This window comes from Stegastes partitus, unplaced genomic scaffold (assembly GCF_000690725.1).
Source record: "Stegastes partitus isolate 25-593 unplaced genomic scaffold, Stegastes_partitus-1.0.2 Scaffold535, whole genome shotgun sequence".
Classification (NCBI taxonomy): domain Eukaryota; kingdom Metazoa; phylum Chordata; class Actinopteri; family Pomacentridae; genus Stegastes; species Stegastes partitus.
Genome location: NW_007578266.1, coordinates 357,864 through 369,614, shown reverse-complemented (window position 1 = coordinate 369,614; position 11,751 = coordinate 357,864). Strand labels below are relative to the sequence as shown.

The following is an 11,751-nucleotide window of genomic DNA, read 5'->3' as shown; positions in this document are numbered from 1 at the left end:
ACATGTACTTTTGAAAGTTTTAAATCTACCTCTTTGCATAATCAAATGTATGGCTCACAATCCGTCACTCTGTAGGTTATTAACAGGAATAACAGACAAAGTATTCCCTTCATACTATTAATTAGTGATTCTGTTTTATTAAAAGAAAATATTAAATTAAAATTAAGAGGGTGGGATTCATAAAATTTAGCCTAACAAGTTCATGCAATGTTGGGGGCTTTTTTTTGTTTGTTTTTTTTTATGCAATGTAGCTGCAATGAAAAAAATGTCCTTCATTTAAAGTATAAGAAAGTATTTAAAATTCAAGAGTAATGTGGCACCGATGCAGTCATTTGACTGCTAATCACCACAAACTGTGCAGACGCGTACGGTAACAGACACAACTGCTTCTATGAAAACAATAAAACAGAGTTTGTATAGTCTACCGTAATGTATGTTTCGATATGCAGCTAATAAACCAGTTAACTAGTACAGAACTACCTACCTGAATGCTTTGGGGAAATACAATTAAATATTGACAGAAATGGATTACTTATTTACTTATTTATCTGAACTCTATAACACTTTATGTCTGCAAAAAAAGTATTCTGAATACTGTGTAATGTATACCGATTAATGTTATGTTGTTTTTAATATACCTTCTTATAGTATATTTAAAACACGATTAAGTTAGTAGTATAATAATTACATTACAAAATATGAGGCTTTATTAACATTTGAACAATTTAGTAAAACGTGTGCATTATCATCAATTATATCCCAATAATATTCCTATTTAATATTTTTTTTTCTGTGTATATGTAAAAGGTTAGATAAGCATGTTTTTGAAAAGGTTGAGTCCTAGAGTTTCTAAATGTGATGAACTGTCTAATTCAGCTGCAGTGCTGTTGTTAACTTTCCACTTGTCGCATCTGTTCATGTTCAAATGTGACTTTTTTTAGCAGCTGCTTCCGCTAACAGCTGTACACTGTATTCTGTGACGTTTCCCTCTGATTGGCCGTTTGTGTGCAGGCTGGGCGGAGCTCCAAGAGACAGCTGTTCCTGCTTCCAGGTGGGATTGAGCGGCACTTGAAAATCAAGACGTGCTCTGTAAGTGTCACACACGCACATCCAATAAAAAGACATTAGCAGTTCCTGGACTGAGCAATAAAAGAGAGACTGACAGCAGGTTCAAAATATTAAACACAGACACTGTATTTGTGGCTCGTGATTGCAGCTTTGCTTATCGTGAATCGACTTTATTTTCAGGTTGCTTTGGATGTGATTGAGGAGCTTTGCCAAGAAATGGAGCTGCACAGGTTGGAGGCGTTGGATGAATATGCCATCTTCTTGGTCACACACAGAGGTAACAGTCATAGTGGAGCTCTAAAATATGAACAGCTCTGACATGCTTTTATACCAGTATATTGCTAAATGCAATCTGCGACTGTGGAGCTGTGCCCTTCAGAAAAAGTTTTTTACAAAAGGTGTGCCCTCGCAAAGTAATTAGTTTGCATGCTTAGTTGTGCCTAATTGTATTTCTAATGGGATCATGATTATACTATTTAACCAACCAGGCACTTAGACACTGAGCTAAGATTGCTGTTTGACATCACTTGAGGATATAAAACACCTTAAAAAATTGTCATATAAGGACATATATTAGTTTATGACTCCCCAAAACTACTGTATCTCTGCATTTTCTCTTCAACCAGATTACATATTTAGGCTTTTCTATGACATCTCCCTTTGATAACTAATGTGTTTTTTTTTTCCCACTTAAATTCTCTGAGCCTCTCGTGTTTGGAGCCACTCTGGGAAGGCCTGCCGCCCACTTCCTCTGAGATATACCAATATATTGTAAATAAATAGGTGATAAATGAGCCATTTGTCTGTGTAGGTCAGAATGTTCGTCCCCTGAACAAACGCGAGTACATCCTGGACATCGCTACAGAGGCAGAGCCGGTGGACACCAACTACAGTCTTTGGTTCAGAAGAGTCATATGGAGTCTGGCTCTCAAACTTGACAATGAACTCTACGTCACCATGCACTACAACCAGGTACCCGGCTGCTGTTTCAAAAGCTGATATCCAATTTCACAGAGTTGTTGGTTCTGACAGAGTTCTGGCAGCGTCAGAAATGTTGGCTCACATTCCCGCTGTGTACCTGAACCTACAGAGAACAGTGAAACGCTGCAGAGTAAACAAACAAGACGGACAAAATTGCACCGTGTGTCTCTTTTCAAGGTGTTGCCAGACTACCTGAAAGCCTTGCTGAGTGTGGTTCCTCAGGGTAAGGCCAGCGATCAGCATCTGCAGCAGCTCGCCAGGCTGGCTGCCCTACAGCACCGTGCCAAGGACACCATCTACCTGCCCACCATGTAAATATACTCCAGTTTTTGTTGGTACTGTTATACACAGGGTATCACATATCTGCAAAAGTCAAACAAAACATGAGCTCACACATGCATCTACATACATACATGCACATATAATGATAACAGGTGCATCCTATTGTTCAAACTTCACTCGCACGTTGGCTACTTAAACAGAAAACACCAGCTGCCATCCACATGTACATGATATACCACACCTGCTTTGCTCTTTGTGCGTTTAGCCGTGAGGTGCAGGAGAGTGTCCCCCCACAGTTCTACAGCAAACAGGGTTCGCAGCATTGGCTGAACATGACAACTCAACACATGCAGCAGGTCCAGCCCTTAAACCCACACCAGGCCCGCGCACAGTTCCTTGGTAAGACATTTGTGAATGTGCAAGTGTGTTTCTGAAAGCAGCTTGCAGTATGCATGTGTAACCGTATATCCTTTATTGTTCATTAGTTTTGATTGAATAGCTACTTGCATAGTCACTCAGATATAGTGGGATGGAAATATCTGAGTAACTGCAAGCATATAAAAAACATCTCACAGACAAAAAGATTTCTTTAAATCCCACATCATAGTTATAGTAAAGTTTTGGCTGGTAGTCAGAGCTTTTGTGTCACATTTCTTAAAAAAAATAAGTGACTCTCATATCAAATGTGATGTTTTGCGTGTTTTCTGTGCAGGTCTGGTCAGTGCCTTCCCCATGTTCGGCTCCTCCTTCTTCTACATCCAGAGTTCGAGCTCCGCCTCTATCCAGGCCCCATGCATCCTGGCTGTCAATCTGAACGGACTGCACTTCCTTAACAAGGATACTCATGTATGTTGAAGTCACACGTGCACAAACACAGCACTGTTGCATGCGTCACAAGACCTAGTGGCAAATAGTGGGCAGCTTTGCATGTGTAACAATGTGAAGACTGTGCTCATCTTGCTTTCTCTTGATCGATTTAAGATAAAACGCAAACAATTTTAACCATTTCATGATGTAGCTGGCTCCCTCTGCTGGTTCTGCTGCCTGCCACATCCAGCCATCATTTTTAATAAAAATCTAAATGCCCAAAAAATTATTATAACATTAAAAACTTTTCCTAACTATTGAATTCTACATTGCATTCATCAAATGTGTATATAGATTTTTTTATTCCTGTGATGTGTGCATGTTTGTGCAGGAGGCTATGGTGCGTTTCCCTCTGAAGGAGGTCCAGTCAACTCGCACCCAGAGACCAACTTCAGGCTCCAGTTACCCATATGTGGAGATCATGATAGGAGACCTGCTCAACCAGCGCATCACTCAGCTGCAGCTGGAGCAGGTGTGTGCACAAGATGTGGATTTAGGGAGAAAGCATTGATTTTTAAGATTCTGTTAGGTATATATGGTAACAATATGTATATATAGCTTGATAGTACATCTACTGTAATACTTCATCTTGAGTGTTTCTTCATGTTTGCATGTGTGTTTTCCAGGGCCTGGAGCTGTGCCGAGTCATTGCCATGCACATGGAGAACATGTTGTCAGTCCGAGAAAAGAGACTCACTTTACCACCAAGTGAAATCACCCTGCTGTAGCACAGACATGCAGACTCATGCACATAGAATTCACAGTTTATGCCTTATAAATGTACTTATAAATCTACCTCTATTTTTAAGATAGAATATTTTGATATGTAAAGGCAACGTTTATGTGAAGTGATGAATGTGTGGTAGTGATGCTGAAAACAGGTGTTTTCAGTTGGGCCCACAACTAATTGTTTAAATTATTTCATTAGCAATCCATTCATTGATTCACTTTCTCAATCGGCACATAAAACATCAGTTATGCTAGTGTCTCTTTGATGCAGTTTCAGGAGAAACAGTCAGACATGACTAAATGTCTTTCTAATTGACGTTTTTCATTTGATTTTTTAGTTATTTTTTTGGCCTGTATTATATCGAACAGTGAGGAGAGAAACAGGAAAGTGGGGGAGAAGAACTTGAAGCAAAGGGCCACAAGCGGGATTCGAACCCATGGCTGCTGCATCAGGGACTACAACCAATGTACATGGGTCACCAGCTCAACCAGTTGAGCTGCAGCGATGGCCCTAGTCTGATATTTATATCCAGAACTATTTAAGGTCTTGTCCACCGTGGCTGCTACTAATATGGAGGACTTTAAGGTCTGCTTAATTATAACCCCCCCCCCCTTCCTGAAGGGGGGGCCCTTTAGGAAGAATAGCGTGATGTGATTAACTTTGAACCGAGGGAAACATTCATTTAAAATAGCTGCGGTCTCATGCTGAACAATGGTAGGGAATCCTACTGCAGCTGCCACCACCAACTGTTTCCCAGACACAGAAATGTGCATCATGAAAAACAATCAAACTAGTATAAGCTCATCTTCCCTTTAACAATAATTAATGCTTGTGAGTTGACATGATTCACCCTTTTCGTTGGTCCTACTTGCTAAGAGAGCATTCATAAATTATTTGTGAATCCATGTTTTTCTCCCTTTTCAAGTTTCATTTCCATGTAAATTGAAAACAAGAGAAGACATCCACCGACTGAATACATTTTTTATTTACATCTTTGCCATAAAATCAAGGGCAAAGTCCCCACAGGGGAAACATATTGTGGCACATAAAGCTGAAGGTCATGTCACTGAACAGTTTGCACTAAGATAAGTTATTTATTTATAAAATGCATATTTTTTTTTGTAAATAGCTACTGTACATAACTAATGCATGTGAATAATACTGTACATTAAAGTTTGTATTACAACATACTCCGGTTTGCAAATTATATTCTTTTATTTAGTTTTTTCTTAGATTGACATTTACAAATACAATTCTGAAGGCAACAAGAAAAGTTAAATAAAAACTAATTCCCAAAATAGCATGAATGAATTAAAACACAAAATACAAGACAAACATAAACAAATTCAAACTAACATAAATAAATAAATTTCAGATAGACTGATGGCAGTTGTAAAATCCAACATTCTTTTGGGATCATTTTCTTTCTAAAATTAATGTAGAAAGGAAATAAAAATAATTACTGTGGTTTGGTTTCCTTCAATTTTATTAATAAAAACAGAATTTGTAGGGTACAATTATTTAGTATTTAGTTATTTAGTATTCATCCTTTGAACACAGAAAACAGCCCATACTTAACATTAACCCAAGAGTTTTAAAAAAAATATAAAAAAATATTATTATAGTTACACTAAAACATTAAAATTTGTACTTAAATGTTGTACTTTAGTTTTGCAGATTTATGTAAATATTATGGTTAAGGAATTATGTTTTTTTTTTATTATATAAGTTTACTTGAGTAAACTAAATATTATGGCTAAGACCCTACAACATATTTTACTGTGTAAATTAACCTCATTAATTTAAATATTAAGAATGAGAACCTGCAATTTTATTTATTATTTAGCCAGCTAAGCTAAATATTGAGGAGCCTGTGTATTAAAGATACAAATTTAGCTGAGTAATTTAAATATTAAACTTAAAAATCTTTTTTTCCTATTAATGTGGCCAACTAAACAAAATATTAAGCTTAAGGCCCCATATTTTGTATATAAAACAGAAATTTATTTAATACATTTTTATATTATATATTATACATACACAAGATGATGAAGATGATGGAGGATTCTTCCCACCCTCTCCACAACACAGTGAAGAACCAACAGAGTGTGTTTAGTGGGAGGCTGTAGAACGGAGAGATACAGAAAGTCATTACTGCCAACAGCCATCACCTTAAAAAACAAATGTGACTGATGACAATTGACTTGCTGAATGATTATTATTATTGTTGTATAAAATATATGTTACATTATTTTTATAAAAAAAAAAAGTGAGCTTTTACAATATTGAATTTCCCTTCTGGGATAAATAAAGTATTTTTCATTTTATTTCATTTCATTTCATTTCATATTAGGACCCTGCAATATTTTTTATATTATAAATGAAATAATTCTGACTAAATTAAATAAATGTGATGTGATTAAGACCCTGCAATATTTTTTTGTAGTCTTAATTTATCTGACTAAATTAAATATTAAGGTTAAGATCCTACAACATTCTATACAAATTTACCTGACTAATTAAAAAAAACAAAGACCACAACCTACAAACTTAGACATTAAAAAGAGCAAGCATATTGGAGGACAATAAGTTTCTTTTAAAAATGCAACACTTGAGTAAATGCACTTATTTCCTTATCATCCCTCCGTCCCGGAACGTGACCACTTTCCAAACACATTACAGCCAGATGTGCTCGCTCCACAATCAAGTTTCCCGACAATATACACATCAAATGAAACCTTAGAGTCTCCTCTTTCCGATGATATAAACCTTTTTGACCTGCAGCAACCACAGCGTTGACACAAAGAGTTTTTTGTACAGAAAAGCAAAATGTTAAAATCCGACTTTTCTTGCTTCTGAAGGCTCTCTGCAGCTCAAACATCGGTCACTCTTCACCAGGTTGGTCTCATTCTGTCCGGACACAATACAGTAAAAATAATTTACTAACACGTCTTAGATCATCAAAGGCACGTATTCTGCAGTAATGTCTTTCCAGTTTCAGATCTGCTCAAGGCAAGATTTTTTATGTGTGGCGGTAGTGGAAGCTCTGCGTAGTGACTCAAGACAAGGGGTGCGTAAGGTGAGCGTAATGCGTCCATCCTCCTCCATCTTGTTTGTTTTGGGATAGTTTTGAAGCGCAAAAACATGGCAAAACGTACAGAAAAGAGAAAATACACAACAGGGGAAGTCGTGGAGGCTGCACAAAAGACCGCAGCATATCTGTGTGCTTTCTTCAAACAGAGGCTGTTATAACTAACGGCTCATAGAGAACAAGTGAGTGTCGTAGTGCTGAGAATATGTGTACAGTTTGAGTTATACAGTAAATATACAATTTGCAGTGTGTGTTGTTGGTGAGAATTTTAAATATATATTTAAACCTGCCCATAACACTTGTTTTGATGTAGTCTTATATCTTTTATAAAAAATATATATTTAGGGTCCGAGGACCCCTACTTGCTGCAGCAAGCAGGGGTCCTTGCCCGCAGGACTGGGACATGTGAGCCTTGTCTGGTGAAGGCTCAGTTTGGTTCTGGTATGGAGTCTTTCCAATGAAATTCATGTGGTCAAAAAAATTTGGTAGTTTTTCCCCTCTGAAAAAATGCCATTTTTCATCAATCTCTGCCACAGCTGTCAGTGATGCAGGAAGACTGTGCCTTCACCAGACAAGGCTCACATGTCCCAGGAATGGCTGGACCAAAGAACAAGTTCCCAGCTCCATTATTTTTTCTGTTTGGAAATTTCTCGTTAAGGATTACCTGATTTTTCAATAATTTTGCTGCCTTTTTATAGGGTCCCCCATGGTACCTTTTTAAAAATTTTTTACGTGATATTGTACATTAGGAAATTAAAGAAGAGTGCTACAATTTGTTATACAGTGTTGTACTTTGACATAAATGAATGAAAAATACATTTTATCCAGATTATTATATCGGGTAAAATATACCCGGCGTTAGTGATAGTGTTACTAATTTTAGCGTTAGTGTTCTAAGGTTAAAGCAGGTTTAACTTGAAGAACGGTCAGACGGGCATGCGGTCGCAGCGCGGACCGAGGACCCGACAAACGCTGCTTGCAGCTTTAATTTATTTAGTTTTTAATGANGAGCTTTTACAATATTGAATTTCCCTTCTGGAATAAATAAAGTATGTTTCATTTCATTTCATTTCATTTCATTCATTTCATTTCATATTAGGACCCTGCAATATTTTTTGTAGTATAAATTTATCTGACTAAATTAAATAGTAAGGTTAAGACCCTGCAATGTTATTTCTATCATAAATTTTTCTGACTAAATTAAATAAATGTGATGTGGTTAAGACCCTGCAATATTTTTTGTAGTGTTAATTTATCTGACTAAATTAAATATTAAGATTAAGATCAGTACACATATCACAATATTCTATACAAATTTACCTGACTAATTAAAAAAACAAAGACCACAACCTACAAACTTAGACATTAAAAAGAGCAAGCATATTGGAGGACAATAAATTTCTTTTAAAAGTGCAACACTTGAGTAAATGCATTTATTTACTTATCATCCCTACGTCCCGGAACGTGACTACTTTCCAAACACATTACAGCCATATGTGCTCGCTCCACAATCAAGTTTCCCGACAACATACACATCAAATGAAACCTTAGAGTCTCCTCTTTCCGATGATATGAATGTTTTTGACATGCAGCAACCACAGCATTGACACAAAGAGTTTTTTGTACAGAAAAGCAAAATGTTGAAATCCGACTTTTCTTACTTCTGAAGGCTCTCTGCAGCTCAAACATCGGTCACTCCTCACCAGGTTGGTCTCATTCTGTCCAGACACATCCAGTGAATGCAATACAGTAAAAATTATTTATTAACACATCTTAGATCCTCAAAGGCACGTATTCTGCAGTAATGTCTTTCCAGTTTCAGATTGGCTCAAGGCAGGATTTTTTATGTGTGGCGGTAGTGGAAGCTCTGCGTAAGTGGTGCGCAAGTGGTGCGTAAGGTCAGCGTAATGCGTCCATCCTCCATCTTGTTTGTTTTGGGATCGTTTTGAAGCGCAAAAACACGGCAAAACGTACAGAAAAGAGAAAATACACAACAGAGGAAGTCATGGAGGCTGCACAAAAGACAGCAGCATATCTGTGTGCTTTCTTCAAACAGAGGCTGTTATAACGAGCGGATCATAGAGAACAAGTGAGTGTCATAGTGCTGAGAATATGTGTACAGTTTGAGTTATACAGTAAATATACAATTTGCAGTGTTTGTGAATTTTAGATATATATTTAAACCTGCCCATAACACTTGTTTTGATGTAGTCTTATATCTTTTATAAAAAATATATATTTAGGACCCCTACTTGCTGCAGCAAGCAGGGGTCCTTGCCTGCAGGACTGGGACATGTGAGCCTTGTCTGGTGAAGGCTCAGTTTGGTTCTGGTATGTCGTCTGTCTAAGGAAATTCATGTAGTCAAAAAAATTTGGTCATTTTTCCCCTCTGAAAAAATGCCATTTTTTGTCAATCTCTGCCACAGTTGTCAGTGATGCAGGAAGACTGTGCCTTCACCAGACAAGGCTCACATGTCCCAGGAATGGCTGGACCAAAGAACAAGTTCCCACCTGATTTTTCAATAATTTTGCTGCCTTTTTATAGGGTCCCCCATGGTACCTTTTTAAAAATTTTTTTATGTGATATTGTATATTAGGAAATTAAAGAAGAGTACTACAATTTGTCATACAGTGTTGTACTTTGACATAAATTAATGAAAACTACATTTTATCCAGATTATTATATCGGGTAAAATATACCCGGCGTTAGTGATGGTGTTACTAATTTTAGCGTTAGTGTTTTAGGGTTAAAGCAGGTTGAACTTGAAGAACGGTCAGACGGGCATGCGGTCGCAGCGCGGACCGAGGACCCGACAAACGCTGCTTGCAGCTTTAATTTATTTAGTTTTTAATGATGAAATAGGAATTTCTATAACTAATAGAGTGACTCTGTGTCCAGATGTGGATTCCTCTGGCTATAAGCTTTCAGTAGAGCCCTCACTGATGTCTGTACGTTCAAGCATTCAACAGATTTTGCACTTTTTCTTTACATGTTCAGTGGTCTCCAATTTGGATAGATGTGGATAAAACAACAGTCCCTCAATAAAACACATTAACATACCAGTATACAAACTGGTGTCAGATTATCAGTTTTACAGATATTGTTTACAAATTTGAAATTTGAGAGCAATACAAGTTTTTCTATTGGCACACAGTGTGTTTTAGTTCTCACCACCTAATGCTGCTTTATGCTCCTTTATTTTCAAGAAAAAACTAAGGCGAGGATCAAAATATATATATTTTTTTTCTGGGATGATTGAAATAGAATAACTTTTTACTGGTAGCACCTAGAATGATTGTGATTGCTCTGGATAAAACTAGAGAGTGTTATCTTTACAACAAAGCTCAAACTTTATATACACTCCATAAGGGTCAATAACAGCACTCATTTTAATTTGGAGATGTCATTTTAATTTGGAGACGTCATTTTACAGGGGGTTGCATTGAAATGACCCGGAATGATAAGGGGTTAATTTATTTTACAACAAATTCGAGGTGAACAAACTCACTTGTTCTGCTTTATTAACTGTTATTGGGCATTTACTCTCCGGCCGTTCGATTTTGTGTAAAGGACGTGCCGCTGTCACCGCACACTGGCGCATGTCTTTGAAACATGCCGCCGGTGTGCGCCGTGCCCCCAACCGAGCGCCTCTCTCCAGAGCGCCTGGCTGTGTGGGCGTTTCTGCGTAAATTGCTCGCAGATTTCTTCGCCCTCATTGGCTCACAATAACGGGGTCCGTGTGAACCGGGAAGGGGGGGTGGGGGTAGGGGGGGTTCTGTGGTCAAACCCACCGCGACCTAAACAGCACCAGGAGGGAGAGGAGGAGGAGGAGGAAGCAGAGCCGTGCGGAGCCGCCGCAGCAGCAGCAGCAGCAGCAGCAGCAGCCTCATAGCCCCGCTTCATGGGCTAGTCCGTTAGCTAGCTTAGCATCGCCCGACTGCGCCGAACCGCCTCTCCAGAGAACCCCGGCTTGTTCTCTCCGTGTTTTCCCTCTCCGTCCTCCCCTCCCTCTCTCCGGGTCCTGCCTCCCCTCCCTGCACGGCTCCAAGATGATGAAGTTTCGGTTCCGTCGGCAGGGCACCGACCCGCAGAGAGAGAAGATAAAGCAGGAGCTGTTCGCCTTCAACAAGGTAAAGTAACGGGACAAGAGGGAGGGAGGGAGGGAGGGAGGGAGACGGAGAGGCTTCCTCAGCTGCTGCTGCTCCCCCAAAAAACTGCCTTCCACAAGCCAGGTTTGAAGCGAAGCAGCCCCGGAGCCTTTCTCCACCACCACCCCACCCGGGCCGCTCCTCCTCTTCTGTGGCCGTAAATTAAAGTGCTGCCGGCGGCTTGGAGCGCAGGCTGGACTCGGCGCTTTGTTGCTGTGTGTTTTTGGGGGCTTGTTTTCACGGCGTGTTAATTGGGCTCCAGCGAGGCCAAAGTGAGCAGAAACTTTGTCTCGGCGGTGCTAATATCGCTGTGATTAACCATCAAGCCAATGAGCGATGAGGATTATCAGATTAATCCGGGATGTAGCCTCATCCAGGCAGTTTGATGCTTCATGTGGGTAATTAGTGTGACCCATATTTCATGTGTTGGTCAAGATGGCTCTGAGTGTGGTGACAGTTTCAACTCCTCTCCTAGAAGCTGCCACAACACTGCATGCATTTACATACAAGTGTTTTTCTTTTTTTGTGGTGCTCAGACTTCTTCTTGTTTCAGTTTTTTCAGGGTCTGTGGGTGAAACCACCA

General features: G+C 38.9%; 2 protein-coding genes across 3 annotated transcripts in view; both read left to right on the top strand.

Annotated features, from left to right (window-relative positions):
* Positions 1-3,926, top strand: part of myo15aa (myosin XVAa) — a 43,768-nt gene extending 39,842 nt beyond the window's left edge. Inside the window, exons 61-68 of the mRNA XM_008288006.1 lie at positions 1,012-1,089; positions 1,249-1,345; positions 1,880-2,040; positions 2,227-2,360; positions 2,597-2,730; positions 3,044-3,177; positions 3,530-3,670; positions 3,825-3,926. Coding sequence (XP_008286228.1) covers positions 1,012-1,089; positions 1,249-1,345; positions 1,880-2,040; positions 2,227-2,360; positions 2,597-2,730; positions 3,044-3,177; positions 3,530-3,670; positions 3,825-3,926 — 981 coding nt within the window. The remainder of the gene's footprint in view (positions 1-1,011; positions 1,090-1,248; positions 1,346-1,879; positions 2,041-2,226; positions 2,361-2,596; positions 2,731-3,043; positions 3,178-3,529; positions 3,671-3,824) is intronic.
* Positions 3,927-10,795: 6,869 nt separating this feature from the next.
* The window catches only part of llgl1 (LLGL scribble cell polarity complex component 1), a 39,942-nt gene continuing 38,986 nt past the window's right edge, over positions 10,796-11,751 (top strand). Inside the window, exons 1-2 of one of the 2 annotated variants that reach the window (XM_008288005.1) lie at positions 10,796-10,800; positions 10,857-11,150. In XM_008288005.1, coding sequence (XP_008286227.1) covers positions 11,070-11,150 — 81 coding nt within the window. In that variant the 5' untranslated portion in view covers positions 10,796-10,800; positions 10,857-11,069. Of the gene's footprint in view, positions 10,801-10,834; positions 11,151-11,751 lie in introns of those variants that run through there. The other variant, XM_008288004.1, reaches the window with a different exon arrangement.